This window comes from Staurois parvus, unplaced genomic scaffold, assembly GCF_062004578.1.
Source record: "Staurois parvus isolate SC_StPar_1 unplaced genomic scaffold, SC_StPar_1.0 ptg000354l, whole genome shotgun sequence".
In the NCBI taxonomy this organism is placed as follows: domain Eukaryota; kingdom Metazoa; phylum Chordata; class Amphibia; order Anura; family Ranidae; genus Staurois; species Staurois parvus.
The window spans coordinates 2,510,322-2,529,128 of record NW_028318150.1 but is presented as its reverse complement, the minus strand read 5'-3'; the positions used below and the strand labels follow the sequence as shown (position 1 = coordinate 2,529,128).

At 38.0% G+C, this 18,807-nt stretch overlaps 1 protein-coding gene across 2 annotated transcripts in view; it reads right to left on the bottom strand.

Moving 5' to 3' along the window:
• The window catches only part of MCC (MCC regulator of Wnt signaling pathway), a 540,260-nt gene that overhangs the window by 49,585 nt on the left and 471,868 nt on the right, over nt 1-18,807 (bottom strand). For both annotated transcript variants that reach the window (XM_089684729.1, XM_089684730.1), the window contains one exon: nt 12,677-12,911. In XM_089684729.1, coding sequence (XP_089540855.1) covers nt 12,677-12,911 — 235 coding nt within the window. The remainder of the gene's footprint in view (nt 1-12,676; nt 12,912-18,807) is intronic.

Here is an 18,807-nt window from a genome sequence, read left to right as displayed (position 1 = left end):
TTTGGTTAGGAGTCTAATATTGTTGTGCCACCCTTAATTAAAAAAAATATGGAGGATAAATAAAATTATGAATTTTACAAATTGTGCATCAGTATTTAAAATGTTCCATGTTGTACTGGCATGCTAAACTCTAACAATTAACTATTTGCCCCATTGACCTGTTAAATATAGTGTTTTGTTATATCTGTTAAGTGCAATAAGAGCAGTCCTGACAGAGATCCAGTGCAATCCTGTGCATTCTTCAGTGTAATCTTAGGCACTAATATGCAAGGTGCGCATGCACGGGGAATCAAGCCTAAACTCTGCTCCTAAAATTCCTTCTCCTGTGCCTCTCTTCAGAAGTCATTCATTACAAGTAATCCATGCAAAGTGTGTTACTCATATCAAAACCATGTGCAACAGTGACTTTCCTTCCACTGGCCCATTCATTCTTCATTCCTTACATGATGTACTAACTGAAGCTTTTGCAGAGATAGTGGTTCTGTTGAAACCTCCCTCTCTGTCAGTTACATTTCTATTAACTAGATTTATTTTTTTACACAGTACATGTTGACATTTTATATGGTGTAGCATATCATTATTATTACAGACAGCACATAAACAACTAGTGTCTCTTCAGTGTGGAACCACAGAAAAGGGCTCAAATATCCAGTGGCAGCCTGCAATATAATTCTAAAACGCTTATACCACAGCCACAAGCCTTTTTTGAGCCAGGCTACCTCCCCACTTATAAAACATACTGCCAGATACACAGGAGATGGATAAACACCCAGACAACAAACTGGATGGGTCTATTCCCCATAATGCAGGGACTTAAATGTTTACACTACATTTGGGTTACACAATGCTCTTGTGTACCTCTGGAGTGTGACTAAGGATGAAGCACTTCTGGTATATCTTCAGTAAGCTGTGTAAAAATATTGTCAGCAATTCAAACCATTTTCACCTTTTATCAGAATATCTGATTCAGAAACAAGTAAAAGCACTCTCCCTTCACTTCACCATGTGCATCCACTAATCTGCTGATGTTTTTTGAATTGCCTGTTAAAGCTCCATGCAAGCACACATATATTTGCAAATGTGTGCTAAGTAAACCCCTGTTTTTAACGCATACGGTTAGACAGGTTCATTCAGTTTGTTTGCAGGCTGGCTGGCAAGTTAGAGCTGGGAATGTTTCTTTTTTGTTGTTTGATATGTGTCGCCCTTCCATGTGCTCTTTGCTGTGAAGGCCAGTTATAGACTGGGACAGTGGCCATTTTTTGAACTGTTGAATTGTTGGTTGAGGGGGCACACTAGACACCTTAGCTGCCATTGTGCTACATGCTGGGTGTCCAGTGCACTCCTGTACCTTTAAGATGGGGTGGGCTCCCTCAGGTTCACATGCCCTTGGTCTATCCATTAAATACATGTGCCCTACTATGGGGGCTCTCAAAATTTGTAGAGTTAGGAACTACAGAATACTGGGGTGCCGTGACTAGGCTCTGTAGCTTACGCATGTGTTTGCAAATGTGTGCTAACTAAACCCCTGTTTTTAACGCATACCGTTAGGTTAATTCGGTTTGTTTGCAGGCTGGCAAGTTAGAGCTGGGAATGTTTCTTTTTTGTTGTTGGACCAGAAGGTTACTCTATAGGATATTATAAGAAATTTCAAAATAAGCGGCTTCCTTTATTTTTTAGATATCTAAATACTATAGGGGAAGATAGGATCATAAGAAATGAATCACTTTTAGCACTTATTACTTTTATACCCAAAGAGGGAAAAGACCCTACCCTGCCCATGACTTACAGACCGATATCATGAAAAAAACAGATACAGTCAGGTCCATAAATATTGGGATATTGACACAATTCTAACATTTTTGGCTCTATACACCACCACAATGGATTTGAAATGAAATTAACAAGATGTGCTTTAACTGCAGACTGTCAGCTTCAATTTGAGGGTATTTACATCCAAATCAGGTGAACAGTGTAGGAATTACAACAGTTTGCATATGTGCCTCCCACTTGTTAAGGGACCAAAAGTAATGGGACAATTGCCTTCTCAGCTGTTCCATGGCCAGGTGTGTGTTATTCCCTCATTATCCCAATTACAATTAGCAGATGAAAGGTCCAGAGTTCATTTCAAGTGTGCTATTTGAATTTGGAATCTGTTGCTGTCAACTCTCAAGATGAGATCCAAAGAGCTGTCACTATCAGTGAAACAAGCCATCATTAGGCAGAAAAAACAAAACAAACCCATCAGAGAGATAGCAAAAACATTAGGCATGGCCAAAACAACTGTTTGGAACATTCTTAAAAAGAAGGAACACACCGGTGAGCTCAGCAACACCAAAAGACCTGGAAGACCACGGAAAACAACTGTGGTGGATGACAGAAGAATTCTTTCCCTGGTGAAGAAAACACCCTTCACAACAGTTGGCCAGATCAAGAACACTCTCCAGGAGGTAGGTGTATGTGTGCTAAAGTCAACAATCAAGAGAAGACTTCACCAGAGTGAATACAGAGGGTTCACCACAAGATGTAAACCATTGGTGAGCCTCAAAAACAGGAAGGCCAGATTAGAGTTTGCCAAACAACATCTAAAAAAACTTTCACAGTTCTGGAACAACATCCTATGGACAGATGAGACCAAGATCAACTTGTACCAGAGTGATGGGAAGAGAAGAGTATGGAGAAGGAAAGGAACTGCTCATGATCCTAAGCATACCACCTCATCAGTGAAGCATGGTGGTGGTAGTGTCATGGCGTGGGCATGTATGGCTGCCAATGGAACTGGTTCTCTTGTATTTATTGATGATGTGACTGCTGACAAAAGCAGCAGGATGAATTCTGAAGTGTTTTGGGCAATATTATCTGCTCATATTCAGCCAAATGCTTCAGAACTCATTGGACGCCGCTTCACAGTGCAGATGGACAATGACCCAGAGCATACTGCAAAAGCAACCAAAGAGTTTTTTAAGGGAAAGAAGTGGAATGTTATGCAATGGCCAAGTCAATCACCTGACCTGAATCTGATTGAGCATGCATTTCACTTGCTGAAGACGAAATTGAAAGGAAAATGCCCCAAGAACAAGCAGGAACTGAAGACAGTTGCAGTAGAGGCCTGGCAGAGCATCACCAGGGATGAAACCCAGCGTCTGGTGTTGTCTATGCGTTCCAGACGTCAGGCTGTAATGGACTGCAAAGGATTTGCAACCAAGTATTAAAAAGTGAAAGTTTGATTTATGATTATTATTCTGTCCCATTACTTTTGGTCCCTTAAGAAGTGGGAGGCACATATGCAAACTGTTGTAATTCCTACACCGTTCACCTGATTTGGATGTAAATACTCTCAAATTAAAGCTGACAGTCTGCAGTTAAAGCACATCTTGTTCGTTTCATTTCAAATACATTGTGGTGGTGTATAGAGCCAAAAATGTTAGAATTGTGTTGATGTCCCAATATTTATGGACCTCACTATATATGCAAGTATATGCAAAAATACTAAAAACAGATTAAAGCCTTCATTGCCACTTTGTATATGCAGAGATCAAGTTGGCTTTAGTCCAAGGAGGGAGGGTAAGGGTAATGGTCTTAGGACATTACTCCTTATTAATCAGGCAAGGAGGAAGGGATCCCAAGTCTTACTTCTGTCAATAGACATGGAGTAAGTGTTTGACAGGGTAGACTGAGGATTCATGTCTGAGACTAAATGCTCCAGACATGCGACCCAAGATGATGCGAAGGATAGCATCCTTATACATACAGCCTATAGCAAAAGTAAAGATTAATAGCAGCCTGTCTCAAGCTTTTCAGCTGTATAAATGGGACTAGACAAGAATGCCCCGTCACCCATATTATTCATCTTCTCTTTTGAATCTTTAGTAGCTTCAATATGGTCTAATACAGATATACAGGGCAGATCATATAGTTGCGACCTATGCACTTTATGTCCCCAATCCAAGGTAAACTTTACCAAATATAATGCATGGATCAAAACTTACATTGGTGGAACGAAAGGAAAAACATGCATTACAGCCTGCATTTTCCTTTGTATGGCAGAATAAAAAACTTAAATACTTGGGGATAAAATTAACTCCTTCAATGCATGGGCTGTACAGAGCAAACTATATAGCTTTATTAAACACACTATTAAGAAAGAATTAAACAATGTAAAATGTAGACCTTTATCTTGGATAGGGAGAATAAATACTATTAAAATGAGAATTTCCCTTAAGATATTGTAACTAAAATGCATGTTCTGTCCAGACTACATAAAATTCTAATAAAAGAATTAGGATGTGGAATTCCAGGATATTTAAGTGGGAACAAGAACTAGGAACAACAATAAATTATCTCCAGAAAGAAAAACAAATTGAGGTTAGCCAGCTTTTCCTCAATTGATATGAAAATGACAGATGAGTTTTAAGCTTTTAGTGAAGTGATATACAACCCCAGTAAGGGGGCAGAAGTTTCAAAGGGAGAAATCACCCCTATGTTGGAGAGGGTGTGACTCCCTAGGAACTTTTGTGCACACTTGATGGAGTTGTCCAAATACACTATATTGCCAAAAGTATTGGGACACCCCTCCAAATCATTGGATTTAGGTGTTCCAATCACCTCCATGGCCACAGGTGTATAAAATCAAGCACCTAGGCATGCAGACTGCTTCTACAAACATCTGTGAAAGAATAGGTCGCTCTCCAGAGCTTAGTGCATTCAAGCGTGGTACTGTGACAGGTTGCCACCTGTGCAATAAGTCCATTCGTGAAATTTCCTTGCTACTAAATACTTTAAAGTCAACTGTTGATGATATTATAACAAAGTGGAAGCAACTGGGAACAACAGCAACTCAGTCACAAAGTGGTAGGCCACGAAAAATGACAGTGCGGGGTCAGTGTATGCAGATGTGCACAGTGCGCAGAAGTCGCCAACTGTCTGCAGAGTCAACAGCTGAAGACCTCCAAACTGGTGTTAACATATCCATGGACCCATGGAGATATCTGCTCCATATAGATATGCCAGTAAAGCAGTATAAAACATCACTTGTCTCACATTTACTAAATGAAGCTAAAGGGCTTATCATATAAAAATGTTTTTTTTTTCCTTCCTCTGGATCATCTGTGGGTATAGGATTATAAATTTTTTTAATGGTTGAAGTGGATGGACTATTGTCTTTTTTCAGCCAGACTAACTAGGTATAGGGATTTAGTTGGTTTATATGATTTTGATTTTTTATGTTTTTTGATGATGCTGTTTTGGTACTGCTGTGCTATGTCTATGTGTGCCCTAAGAGGCTACCTACCATGAAGAATTTTCAAAGTGTGCGCATGGTTTCAACCATGTGCGGTCACCTGAGAGTCATTGATTTTTGGTCTCTCGATTATTATTTTGATTTTTGTAGTCTTGGGGTCTCCCCTACCCTATTATTGTACCTTGCTTAGGTCTATGTTTAATTTTGTGTATCTTTTTGCATCTCTTTACAAAATAAATAAAAATAAATTAATAAAAGAAAATTGGCATTGGGAAAAAACCCTACCATGGAAGAGTGGATTATATATATGAAAGAAGAACTAATACATGTACGTAATGATAGTCTTGAAATATTTTTGTTGACTTGGAAAAAATGGATAATATGTAAAAGCTCAGGACGATTTATTGAAATATTGTGTAAGGTGGATTAAGGGGGAAGTACAACAGATATATAGAACAACTGGACATACTGATGGGGTATATTGAAAGTTTCTTTTGTATCGATTACATGCAATACACATATATGGTCTTTAGCTCTTAAGAAAGGAGATATGGGAACAATGATTATATAAAATGTGGGACTTTTTTGTTGTTGGTTATATCTTGTTTGGTAGAGTTGGGGTAATGAATGTCAATGTGGTATGTTATAAATATTAGAAGATGAATAAACTGAATTTAGTATTTTTTTTCCTGCCTTTCATGGATTATGTTTGACAAAAATGAATAAAGAGTGAACAAAAAACATATGGAGCCATAATTTGGAGCTGCTTGATAGCACTGTTGACTGAACTTTGGACAAAACTTTACATCCAGCAGAATGCCTTTAACCACAGTTCTCCATAGGATCTTTAAAATGATCCGTAGCATCTTGGTGGACCCCAGAACACTCCATTATCATAGGATTACTAAACTGTAATACAAATGCTTACCTGAGTTTTAAATTCTTTAATGGACAATGTAAAAGAACACTAGCTGATGCAAGAAACATGCAACATAGAGAGACAGGAGAATTCAGTGTATTCTATTATGTGGAGTAACCACCTAGTTTCATAAATCTCTTAAGCATATCAACAGAGAGGCTTTCCCCTTCTAAGATCACTGGCAGTTTTTGTCCAGCTAGAAGTTATGGACATTACTACACTTTTTTTGTCTACATTATATGATGTAAATAGAAAATCCGAGGAGAGTGTGATCATAGTCACATCGGATGTGCTTGCCTGGGAAAGCTTAATAAATAGTTGTTCTTTTAACTGTCCAGTGTGTACTGAAATATTCTTGAATGGAATAATCCTTCAAATCAAACACTTTCAAGGGAAATTTTTCAAAACCTGTCACTATCTCTGGAAGTAAATTTGAAAATGTCTGCAATGTGTGTACTAGTTTCCCCCCATTTGTTGTTTTTTTTATTAAGTTCATACAAGTATACCTTTCCACAAAATACTATAAATCACACTTGAAATAAAAGCTGTAGTTTTTTTTACTTGGAAATACTAATCTCCAGTTATCTAATGGTGTTTAAAAAATCTATCACAATCAAGGATAGATAAATGTGATGTAAAAGTGATGCAAACGCACATGCAGAGATCACCTTCAAACTAAACTGACAAAATCAACAACAGATCCAGAGATTTAGTCAGCTGAAGATTTATGTAAAATATTGACTTTTCCTGCAAAGGTCAAGCTTGCCCCACTTTCACCTCCTATCTACCAATGCACAATATTGATGAACCAGCTCAACCACTCGCATTAAAGGTGAAGGACTGGTTGTTTTGACTTGGTATCTACTTATGCATTTTTTCATGATATGCTCAATTTGAAATACTCAGGTTTGTGACAAGTTTACTTTACACATTATAGAGTATACCTGATTAAAGGTTACTCTCTATAGTAACATAAGTGATCAGAAAGATTTACTTCTGCACAACTTGCAAGATACATTTTGTAGAGTGCATTTCTCTCACTCTTTTTCATACGGTGTCCAATATCAATATTACTGACAGATATGACCAGTGGTGCTTTTAAACTAACAGAATCTCACTACCCGAACAATTGTCAGAAATAGATTAAATAATTTTCACCAAATCTTTTTCCGTCTCCAGGTCATCATGTTTTATCTGGAACATGAAGATTTATGCAGGAATCTTCATAGTCTAATTAATAGTGCAATTATTTAAGCAAAGCACAAAAATATGACTTTGAATATATTAACAAGAATGACTGTAATAAATCTAGTTTAATTAAGACTGCAGTACAAAAGACTGATTTCCACAAACTTATTTGCTGCTTATTGTGTTGATGATCATAAAGTTCAGCACATTGGAGATTGGGAAGGGCACCTGTGAAGAGAGGAAAGTGCTACCCATAGGATCCAATTCAGCATACTAAGAAACGACTGATATGATCTCTTTCATCTAGTATTAATACATAGCATTTAGTGTCTACTCCCAGCTCACTCAAAAGGGAAACCCTACTCAGGAACACAGTCATTGGCTATTTTGTCTTTTGAAAATACTATATTCCTGGCAGTCATGCTAAATGTCTGGTTTCAACTATGAGTTAATAACCCTCACAAGTATGCAGTCAATGACATCAGACATTTTTGGACTTTCATGATTTGCTTACTTGTTTTCAGTCATTGACTCCAAAGTACTGAAGATAATAATAGTCACTGTAGGAATGCTAGTTTCCAAATTTCTGTTCCAAGTTTCTGGATTGTTCTTTAGTTGTGATTGCTTTTTACCACTTACACATGACAGATTGTTAACAAATCTTACACAACAAAATCACCTCTATAGAAACTGTAAACAGAGAGCAGACTAAACCTACTTTGTGTTAACAGCAAAATACAAAGGCGATTTATACATTATTTTCCTGTCCACAATTTTTATAGTATTTTTATTTTGACACTAACGTACACTGACAGTTTGCATCTTGCATAGTCAGCTTTAGCAACACCAGGTTCATTTACTAGAGAGAGTCCGTAACATTTGCTGACTCACTAATGAACCGTTTTGTACAAAAACAAAACAAATCTCCATGAAAAGTCTACAGGCAGTTACTGATGCCAGGCAAAACAGAAATTGAATGATGCTTAGAATACTTTAAACTGTAAACAGAACATTTATTTGCCATCTGGTGTGGACTAAAAGCACCTAAATAGAGTACACAATGTACACTGCAAAACTTTTAGCAAACTGTTGCAGATTCCTACCTGTTTCTGCTCTGAAGAAATGCGGTTTGAATATGTCTATGGTCAAAGTAAATCTGAATGAGAGTGACTTTTTCATAATTAATCAGCTAATACACTGGCAGTATTCTAATGAGGAAATCTGCAGTGTCACCGTCCCTTTAGAAGTGAGTAACCCATTGGAAGTTTCTCACGTACCAAAAATTAAAAATTTTGTTGGAGGATGCCTTAAATTTGACTTGCACCTTAGTGCAGGCTTTGGGGAAAATCAGTGAGCCAAGCAGAAAATGACATTTCTGGGATAGTTCTGTACGCCAACTGTGTACAGAAGGCCACCAGGTTACCATTCTGCATTGAATTTTACAGAAAATTACAGTGCTGCAGATTGAAAAGAAAAGGCATTTTTTAATAACATTAAATTATATTACGGCTTGATTAGCAATTGTACAGTATATGCTAGAGCTTTGGTTTATTTGCCATTTCGTTCCCAATTGGCATTGTCCTTTAACTGACAGAACACCATTAAAGTGGACCTTAACTCAACAAAGAAAGATTTGCTGTTAAGAAACATTGTAAGTTATGCTATAGTATTACCCAAAAATGTTTTGGGTATGGGGTAATTTTGGGATTTAGTGTACTTGCTGTAAAATAATTTTTTTTAATCCATTGAGGAATTCAGAGCCTGTCAGGTTATACTGCTGCATACAGGAGGACTGGACAGTGGCAAACAATTAAAAATTGTAGGTCAGCCTAGTATCCCTCCTCGCACTCCCAGTATGCCTCAGTTTTGTGGTAAAGTAGTACCAAACATATAATCATAAACACAGAGGAGTGGGACCTGTCCCTCAATGGACTCAAAGAAATAGATTTTACAGAAAGGAATGCAGGGACATCCAAAAGAATGTGTGAAAAGAAGACCAGATAGCCAAATCAGAGAAGCAGTTACCTAAAGTGATATTAAAAGCATGTTTTTTTGTGTGTAATAGTTTTGCACACAGCAGCACCGATCCTCCTCCTCTCAGGTTCCCTACCAGCACTCCAGGCCCCTCCCTCCTGCCTAGTACCCTCACACCAAGCAGATTGCTATGGGGGCTCCCAAGCCACTGCTCCGTCTTTCCCTGTGTGGCAATGCTCTATCATCATTGGCTCACTGGCTGTGATTGACAGTAGTGGGAGTCTATGACTACAGCTGCTGTATCAGCCAAAGAAGAGGGAGAGACCAGGAGGGCCGAGGCTCAATGCATGGAGGTAAAAAAAAATATAAAAAAATTAAAACTTTAAAGAAAAAAGCCCAACTATGCTCACAGATCCTGAAGGGCTGACTTCAACAGATGTAACTGGCTTCTTTAGGCTATAAGCTTTACAGTGCCATGGCGATATGGTGGTACAAAAAAACAGGCCTTTAAAAGGACCATCAGGAATGACAAAAAGGGTCAGTTTTCCTAATGGAACAAATGGCTACAAGATAAACTTGCACAATATAAATTACATCCAGGCAATGGAGTGAGATGATTTTCTGAAGAACTGGAGAAAATAGGGAGGTTCTGATTAACATCAGAAAACTGCAGCTGTTTGGTAGCTGGTGTTCAAACTCACAGGTTTGAATAGAGGGGGTTGATATGTGACAAACAACCCCTTTTGGTGCAGGGCAGAGGCATGGAAGGGACTTGTCCTCTTGACTGTGGAGTTTTAGAAGATAAGCTGGGGGTAATGATAGATCTGTCTAGCAGTATGTAGGGGGTTAAGCACTGGCCATGCTAATTTCCACAGCTAGGGCATAATTTAAAGTTAGTTCCATGTTTACAGTCAAATTTGAGACCCCCCCACCTGTGCTTGTTATGCATTTCTATTCACACATACTGTACCTGAAAAAAGTTGTCTGGAGCGAATTTATACATAGGACACTACATGCAGCTTCTACTGCATTGAACAGATGGCAATGTGGAGATAGGGACAGACCAGATGGACTGTCATAGCATTAATATTCAATACACATGCCATGCCTTGGAAACCCATTGTTGAGACACAGTCCTGCACTTTTTATTTAACAACTGATAATGATATATGTTGGCACAGTACAGACAGTGGTAATTATGGAAAACACAAGTCCTCTACCTTCTCCTAAACATTACATAGAAAGGGAATATATGTTAGATTTTTTTGATCCTGGAGTTTTCAGAAAAGAGCATGTAAAAAAGGTGAGCAGAAATAAATTTCAATAAATTCAGACTGAGCATAAAAAATCTGAGCAACAATGTTAAAATATTTATTTAGAAGTATTTGACATTATCTATACTTTTCTGCATATTATTATTCCCCTAGACCCTTTGACGCATCTACTTGGGGCACTAGATAAAGGAGCAATACCAGCCATGCACTCTCATTAATGTCTCAAGATTATATGTAGCACGTAAATTGGTGGCATGACAGTGGTTTTCCTCACACCCTCCAACTTGGCAACTCTGGATAGATCAGATTAACTCCACAATGATTAGAGAACACTTGAGCTATCAATGACGAGGCTGACCCAAAAAAATTTGGAAATTGCGTAAAGACTAGCTACAGGTTCCAGGGTTAGCTCCTTCCAAACTAGCTTGAAGTCACCTATTACAAATATGATACTTTTTTGGGCATTTATGTTGTGGGCAGGAGGATGATGTTCCTTATATTATTATATTGCCTACTCATACCCATTATTCCAGTATGCCAGAGTCCTGTAGGAGATAGCTTAATTATGGGGTGGATTTACTAAAGGCAAACTGACTGTGCGCTTTGCAAGTGCTGTTGCTCCAGAGCTTAGTGAATTATATAAAGCTTCCCTTTGCAAAGAATACCCAATCACAGGCAAGGAAAATAAAAACACAGCATTTTTGCTTGCACATGATTGGAAGATGGAAGCCAACAGAGCTTCCCCTAATTTACTAATTTCTGGAGCAACTGAAGTTGCAAAGTACACAGTCTATTTGCCTTTAGTAAATATATCCCTATATGTTCTCTCAGAGCTCCTTTTGTGGTAAATTTCTACAACTATTGGGCTTTGTAATATCCTACAATGGTACTGTATATCTTTGCCTGGGGATGTATTTGTAAAACCAGTGTCTATGCTTACAGGTTCTGTAAATTCTGTTTTGGAAATCTTTTTCCTGCAGAATACTTTATGAATTTGTGTGCTGTGGACACAAATTAGGGAGGGACTAGAAAATAGTTTTTTATGGTTTATAATACAAAAATACAAATATCAGTTGATTTACATTTTTTTTTAAATTATGCTATATAACTGAGATGATGTAATAAACATAAAAGGAGTTGTTATACCAATTTGGGTGCAAAAGTGGAAATGCACTGTTTTCTCTATGAAGAGCAGCTTTGAGTGGTGTACTAGACATGAGAGACTGCATTGCAGATGGTGCTGGAACAGCCTACGGTTTGCAGCAAACTAAAGTTATCGCCCAGTTAACAAGGATGCTAAATATTGTGCAGTTTATGGGACTGTCCTGGCACAAATCTCTGTAACAGAAATCTCTACTGTTTTTTGTTTGATGCAAACAATAAACTTAGGCAGGAAGCCCTTAAATGCACATTGAAGTCTGAACTACCTCTCTGCAAGCTAAACGCTTGAAGTCGACTCCTATAGCTGTTAGAAAATGACTGAAACTAGATTTTAGAGTCTTTGTTGTGAATTTGAAAATTAATTAACTCTCAGTTTAAGCAGCTAGAAAGGTCACGGATGGCTTGTTCAAAACTTTCACTGCTTTATAAATACTTTCATGTCTATAGTTTGCGCACAGGTGCACTTCAACAGAAACATGCGGTTTAATGCTAATTGGCTATTATGTGAAGATTATTATTATTATACAGGATTTATATAGCGCCAACAGTTTTCTCAGCACTTTACAATATAACAGGAGACAATACAGCAACAGTACAGTTCAATACAAGAGGGATAGGAGGGCCCTGCTCATTGGAGCTTACACTCTAGGAGATTCATGTTTAACTTTAATACATAACTTCATTGACCTAAACATGCAGGTCAATCTAACCACAGTTTTATGGTAAAGACTGCAATGCCTAAAATTCACCGTGCTGGGTATGAACTGATCATGGGGCAGGACATGTGGAATTAGAAATGTGTAATGCTTTAGTTAAGACGATTATACTTTCCTCCTTTTTTACCATTTTGTGATAACAAAATAAGAATTCAGGGATCACAGCAAGAACAGTTTCTATATTAGTTTCTCTTATTTTGACACATACCTTCATTGCCATAAGTTCCTGCATCAGGACAGCATTCTCCAGATCTAGTCTCTGATTGTCTCCCCTTGGCTTGACATCATAGCTCAAAGGATCAATATGAATGCTCTCCAATTCCAGCATAGTGAGTTTAACTGCAGCCCGGTCATTCTTCAGCTGCTGAATATAATCTTTCAACCTCTGCTCGTCCTCTTTTGTAAACTCTGTGTCACAGCTACTGGCTGTAGAACTTGTGGTACTAAAATTAAGAAAACATTATATAGAGTAGGATGTTTATTAAAAGCATGCTCAAAAATGATTTTCACACTCTATAGTAATATGAAGCACTAACTGATCCAAATAACTGGGTCAATTTATAGTTAAATAAAGAAAATATTTGTTAGAGTACCCATCTCAGGTTTGCGTATTTCATTCTGCAAAACTGCTGAACATTATGAGTAAGTTGCAATGTTAGTACTGTGCATTGAATTCTAAATGGATTGGCCGTTCGACAGAAGCATTTGGAATGCACAGCTTTAAAAGCACTAAGCAGAATCAGCAGTTTTCTCTATAGGACATACAGTGCAGAGCCACACATTGGAAAAAAGAGGAACTAGGTCATTACATTGGAATATTAAAGCATAAAAAAATAAAAACAGATGAGACAAGCTAGAGAAATTTAAATAGCATGAAATAATAAGCAATTACATTTTAATTAAAAAATATGGGTTATTTTATAATTAAAGCAGGAAAAGAAAAAACAAAACTGGTAAGGATTTAAAATAAAAACAAACACAATAACTTCATCTCTTTATGGCAATACATTGCATACTGGAGGGGACTGCAGTCTCTTGCCTACTGACCATGGGCCCTGGTATCTGAGGAGGCTTCATTCTTTGGGAAGTGTGGGCCTGGGGGACCTTTTGTAGTAGTTTTACTTAATCTTCAAGTCCATGTCTCCCCAAAACAGAGAGACTCTTAGAACTGGAGGACCAGGATACATATTTGGGGTCTCTGTGCCCAAACCAGAATTGACTGCTTCACCCCCCTAGACTCAGAGACTAAACAGATGTTAATATAATCAGCTCAAAACAACCTGATGCTGAGGTCTCTTGCTGTAATATGTTTATTAAGACATGATGTATTTACCATCGTGTCTTTGTCCCACTGTTAATTGAGTCACTTATTGTTTATGTATGTTGAATGGTCCTCCTGGAGGTTCCTACATGATGGGGTTAGTTTGGTGTCAACTTTACCTCATTATCTAATCAGTGTAAAATGTTTATCCCAATGTGTAATCTTTGTTTTTATTGTTCATGTGGGGACTTCCCCTATTTCTGAAGTGTATACAAACCTATGTTTCTGTTCAGTAAAGAGTTCCAGTTGCACCTAAGCTAGTGTTGTCTAGTCCTTGGCGCAATGCCCAGCTATAATACTTTGGTACTGTGTCCCAGTGGCGAGAAAGCAGTTCTGATGGACATACCCAGGTGGGGGTGCCAGGCAGTCCGTTACAGCACTCTTCTTTACTTCCACCTATATACCACATCCTGCTCTTTTTCCTCCTATCCTACTGCCCTTTTATACTGCACTCTACTTTCCTCCTATTGTGGTATACTTTTAAAATGCATTCTTCTCTCCTTCCTTATGTTACATTATCACTATATGCTACACTGCCTGTTTAAACTGCACACTTCTCTCTTTCCTTCCATCCCACTGCCCATTTATACTCCATTCTTCTTTCCGGCCACCAATCCCACTTGCCCCTATATGCTGTATTCTTTGTTCCTTCCTTTAACCTGCTGTCCCCTTATACTGAACTCTTGTCTGCTTCTGACTATTCCTCTGCCCCTACATAATTCTTCTATACCTCTGCATCTCTATAGTGCTCTCCTCCATCTTTCTTCCTGTCCACTGCTCCTTTATACTGAATTATTGTCTGCTTCAGACTATCCCTACATAATTCACTCTTCTCTCCTTCTTTTGATTGCCCCGCACCCCTATAGTGCACTTCTGTATCCTTCCCCCCTATCCACTGCCCTTCTGCACTCTTGGCTTCTACCCATCGCAGTGTGTTTTGTTCCACATATCTCATGGCCTCTATATACTGCACTGTTCTTTCCTTCCTCTTATCCTGCTGTCACTATAAACATTCTGTGTTTTTTTCCATTCATCACTTTGCCCCCTATATACTAGAGACTGTTTCCTTCTTCCTATACACTTTACAGTGCTTTTCGTCCTCCTGTCACACTACCCTTGTGCTCTGCTCTCCTTCATCCTGTTACGCTTCTCCCATATAACACACACTGCTTTTCTTCTATTGTACTATGCCCCATGGACTGTATTTTGCTCACCTTGTCTCATTTACAGTTTATTCCCTTCATTTTTCAGTCATACTTGCTCTATACTTCTTTCCTACTATGCCGTCCTCTGACCTTCAAAGCTGAAGGTGGTTCCAGAAAATATGCCTCTCCTGGGAAGCTTACCTCATTTTCTAGCTATTCTCTTATCTGTTTTTCTCACCTTCTTCTCATATAATACCCATAGTACTTTTCCCACTACTAATTCCCTAATCCTTTATACCATTCAGTGCCATCCACAAACTGGTTTATGCCTGTCCTGACTTAATGAGAAAGAGCATGGCTTAGGACCACTTTGGCTGAGTAGCAAAATGAAGGGGAAAAAAAGACTACTGGAAACTGTTACATATCCTACTTATTAGTGAGTTTCATAAAATGCTATCCCTTCTCACAGATGCCAGTTAAGCCCCATGACATTGTGCTGGAAAGTGGAAGCTCTGCTCAGCTCCAAGCTAGGCCAAAGGCTCTCAATCTGTCAGCAAGGAGAGCTGAGAGAAGCATGTGGAGAAAAGATTTAATAAAAGCCCTGGTCACATAGGACAACATAATTGTGTATGGCATCATGCAGACCTCTTACTAGCTAGCCTCTTTAGAAATGAACATGGCCACAGACTGGCACGCAGAACACTGCTGGAGCTTCCATCAAAAAAGTGTGGTTAAAATCCCTGCAGGATGCTGCTTTGTCTGTCGTATATTCACTCCTCTGCAGGACGCAGCCAGAGTGGTAGGCTCCACTCCAGATCTTAATCTTATAGCCGTGTCTGTCTGCTATTGAGCTCAGCTAAAATATGACATTGGTATAAATATGCTGCCTTCCATAATCTAATAGCATTTGCCAAGATGAATGGCTTTTGTAGAAAGATTTTAGACTGGTGCCCCAGATATTACATTGAATTCAGCATCATTCGGAATTTGCCTAAGTCGTTAAAATAGTATACAGCAATAAATCAAAACATATTTCCTATATTACAGGTAGAAGCATGAAAACTGCCACAATACATCACTGGCACTTTCAGCGTTAATTAATCTTAGGTAGTGTTACTGTCAAAAACTAGACAAGACTCGGAGAAATGTGTTTAAAAAAAAAAACACTGTTTTTTTTTTTTTGAGTTATACAACTTCCACACAACGGACAATGATATGATATCAATGGAACTGAATAGAATAGACTATTGTTGCTGTCTGGCCAACATGCAGTACCCTTACTGCTAATTGTTGTTTTGGGAAGAAACTGTGGAAGTGAATCCTTTCAAGATTGAAATGTTTCAGTTGATGAGGAGTGGTGGAACCCCCTTTTTCTTCCTTGGTGATAAATGCGCTTTTAGATTTCTTCTGTTTTAAGAGGTCTATTTATGAAGGTGAGCACTATATGCACACCAATCTGGGAGTGCACCTGTGCCATTTGTGTTGGGAATCTTACTTAGGTAAAATTTGAAGACATTTTTGAATGGTGTGGAGTTTGTCAATTTATTTAAATTATAAAAAATAAAAAAGTGTATGTATTTTTTTAAAACAAATAAACATTTAATACATCTATGTTACTGGTTTTCTTTAGGCTGTCTGTCTGATTGAACTTCAGAGGAACAATCTGATCAGGCAGGGAAAAAGGAGGAACAGGAGGCGAGTAATACTTTCAAATCAGCTGTGTGTGTACACAGCTAAGCACAAAAAAAAAAAAAAAAAAGCTGAATGAATCGATTTCATTCAGGTAAATGCTTGCTTATAGCAAAGTAATTCTTTGCTATAAGCAAATTGTGTAAAAAAATAAAAATAAAATTACTGATCACTTCCCCAAAGTAGTACAATGTTACTATGGTAACATTGTACTATTTTGGTCATAGTAAAATATGAAAAAAATCTTTAAAAAAAATGTAATAAAAAATTAAATTATAATAAATAAAAAAAATTAAAAAAAAAAAAATATTTTTTTTTTCATACTGTCACCAGTCAGTGTCCCTGTTCACAGCCATGCCAGTTATATGATGACGCTGTACTACACTGGTGACAGTATGTAAAAAAAAAATAGTGAAAATAATTTTTTTCATTTTTTCATTTTCCGAAAATTTATGAAAAAAAAATACAACTTCAAAAAACTCGCCATGCCTCTTATGAAGTACGTCGGACTGTCTACTCTGCAAAAAGGGGTCATTTGGGGATATGTATACTATTCTGACATTCTTGGACCTCAAGAAATTAGATTGGCAGTCAGTACTTCAGGATTGATCAATATTCAGATCTATACCATAGTTTGTGAACTCTATAACTTTCCTACAAACTAAAAAATACATCCTAATTTGGGTTATTTTCACCAAAGACATGTAGCAGAATACATCTCGGCCTAAATTTATGAAGAACAATTATTTATTTGTAAACTTTTATAACAGAAACAAAGAAAAATGTGGGTTTTTTTTTCAAAATTTTTGGTCTTTTTTGTTAATTTAGCAAAAAATAAAAACCCCAGCGGTGATTAAATACCACCAAAAGAAAGCTCTAGTTGTGTGAAGAAAATGATAAAATTTTAGTTTGGGTACAGTGTTGTATGACCGCGCAATTGTCATTCAAAGTGTGAGAGCGCTGAAACCTGAAAAATGGCCTGGGCAGGAAGGTGTAAAATTGCACGGTATTGAAACGGTTAATCTTGAGAATAATAATAAAAAAAAAAAAAAAAAAAAAAAGTACATTCCTTTCCCTACAACCCATCCATTTCTGCCCCTTAGCCAATATTCCTTGTCCCAGTCCCACAGCTCCTCCTGCCTCACTTCCATTCCACACCACCAGCAGTTGCTAAATCATCCCAGAGAACATCACCCTCCCCAAATCCCCTTTTTCTACACCTCCCTAAATGTTTTATCTTTCAGTGCGCTTTGGGACTGGGACATTCAATCAGAGTAACACACATAATTTATAAATACATAACTGAGCTCCACATCTTCCTGATGAAGCAGACTGGATAGCCTGAGAAATGCGTTGAGGAATTGTATCCCTATCCCCTTATTCTTTGAAAAATGCTTATTGATTACTTTAGGCCTTGTTAACACACAGTGCTACAATGGATGAACGCTGCTGCTAGGACAAACCGAAAACAATTGTTTTCTATGTGTCCTGGTGTGGTGGAGTGTGGTGCAGTGAGCTGCTATAAAATGCAGACATGCTGCATTTTATTGCAGTGTACAGGAAGGTTTCGCATGTCACTGTACAGCAACACAACACAAAAAATAAGCGAAGTGTGTGGTGCACTGAAACGTGCATTACACCGCCCCCTACTGCTGCCTCTCTGCAATTGGAACAGAGAACTGCCCACAATAAACTGCATATATATGATTGCAAGTCCAACTCATTTGTAAGATAAATTGTTTTATGGTTTTTGGTTTCAAACAAAATGTGCACAATATTAAAAGTCCCTCCCCTCACTGCAAGGGATAAATGCTCATTTAAGTCTAAAAAGTAGCTTTTTTTTAACCGAAGGCTCTCTTCAGGCTGTAAGAATGGTTCCCTGCAGTCTCTTCTACTACATGACGATGCAGAGGAACAGTCTACTGCTGGAGTGTAGGGAAGTAGAGGATAACACCATCTCAGCAGAGGATCAGGTAAGTAAAACTTTTTGCAGCCCCCTAAACCTAAATGAGCATTTAAACCCTCGTTGTGTGTGTGTGTGTGTGTGTGTGCGGGGGGGGGGGGGGGGGGGGGTTTGGCAGCTCCACTGCAATGGAGGATTTTTACTTCCCCTGAAAATAAGCTTAAAAGTGACAGATTGAAAAAGATGAAAACAACTTGGATTGATCTTAACAGGTTAAAACA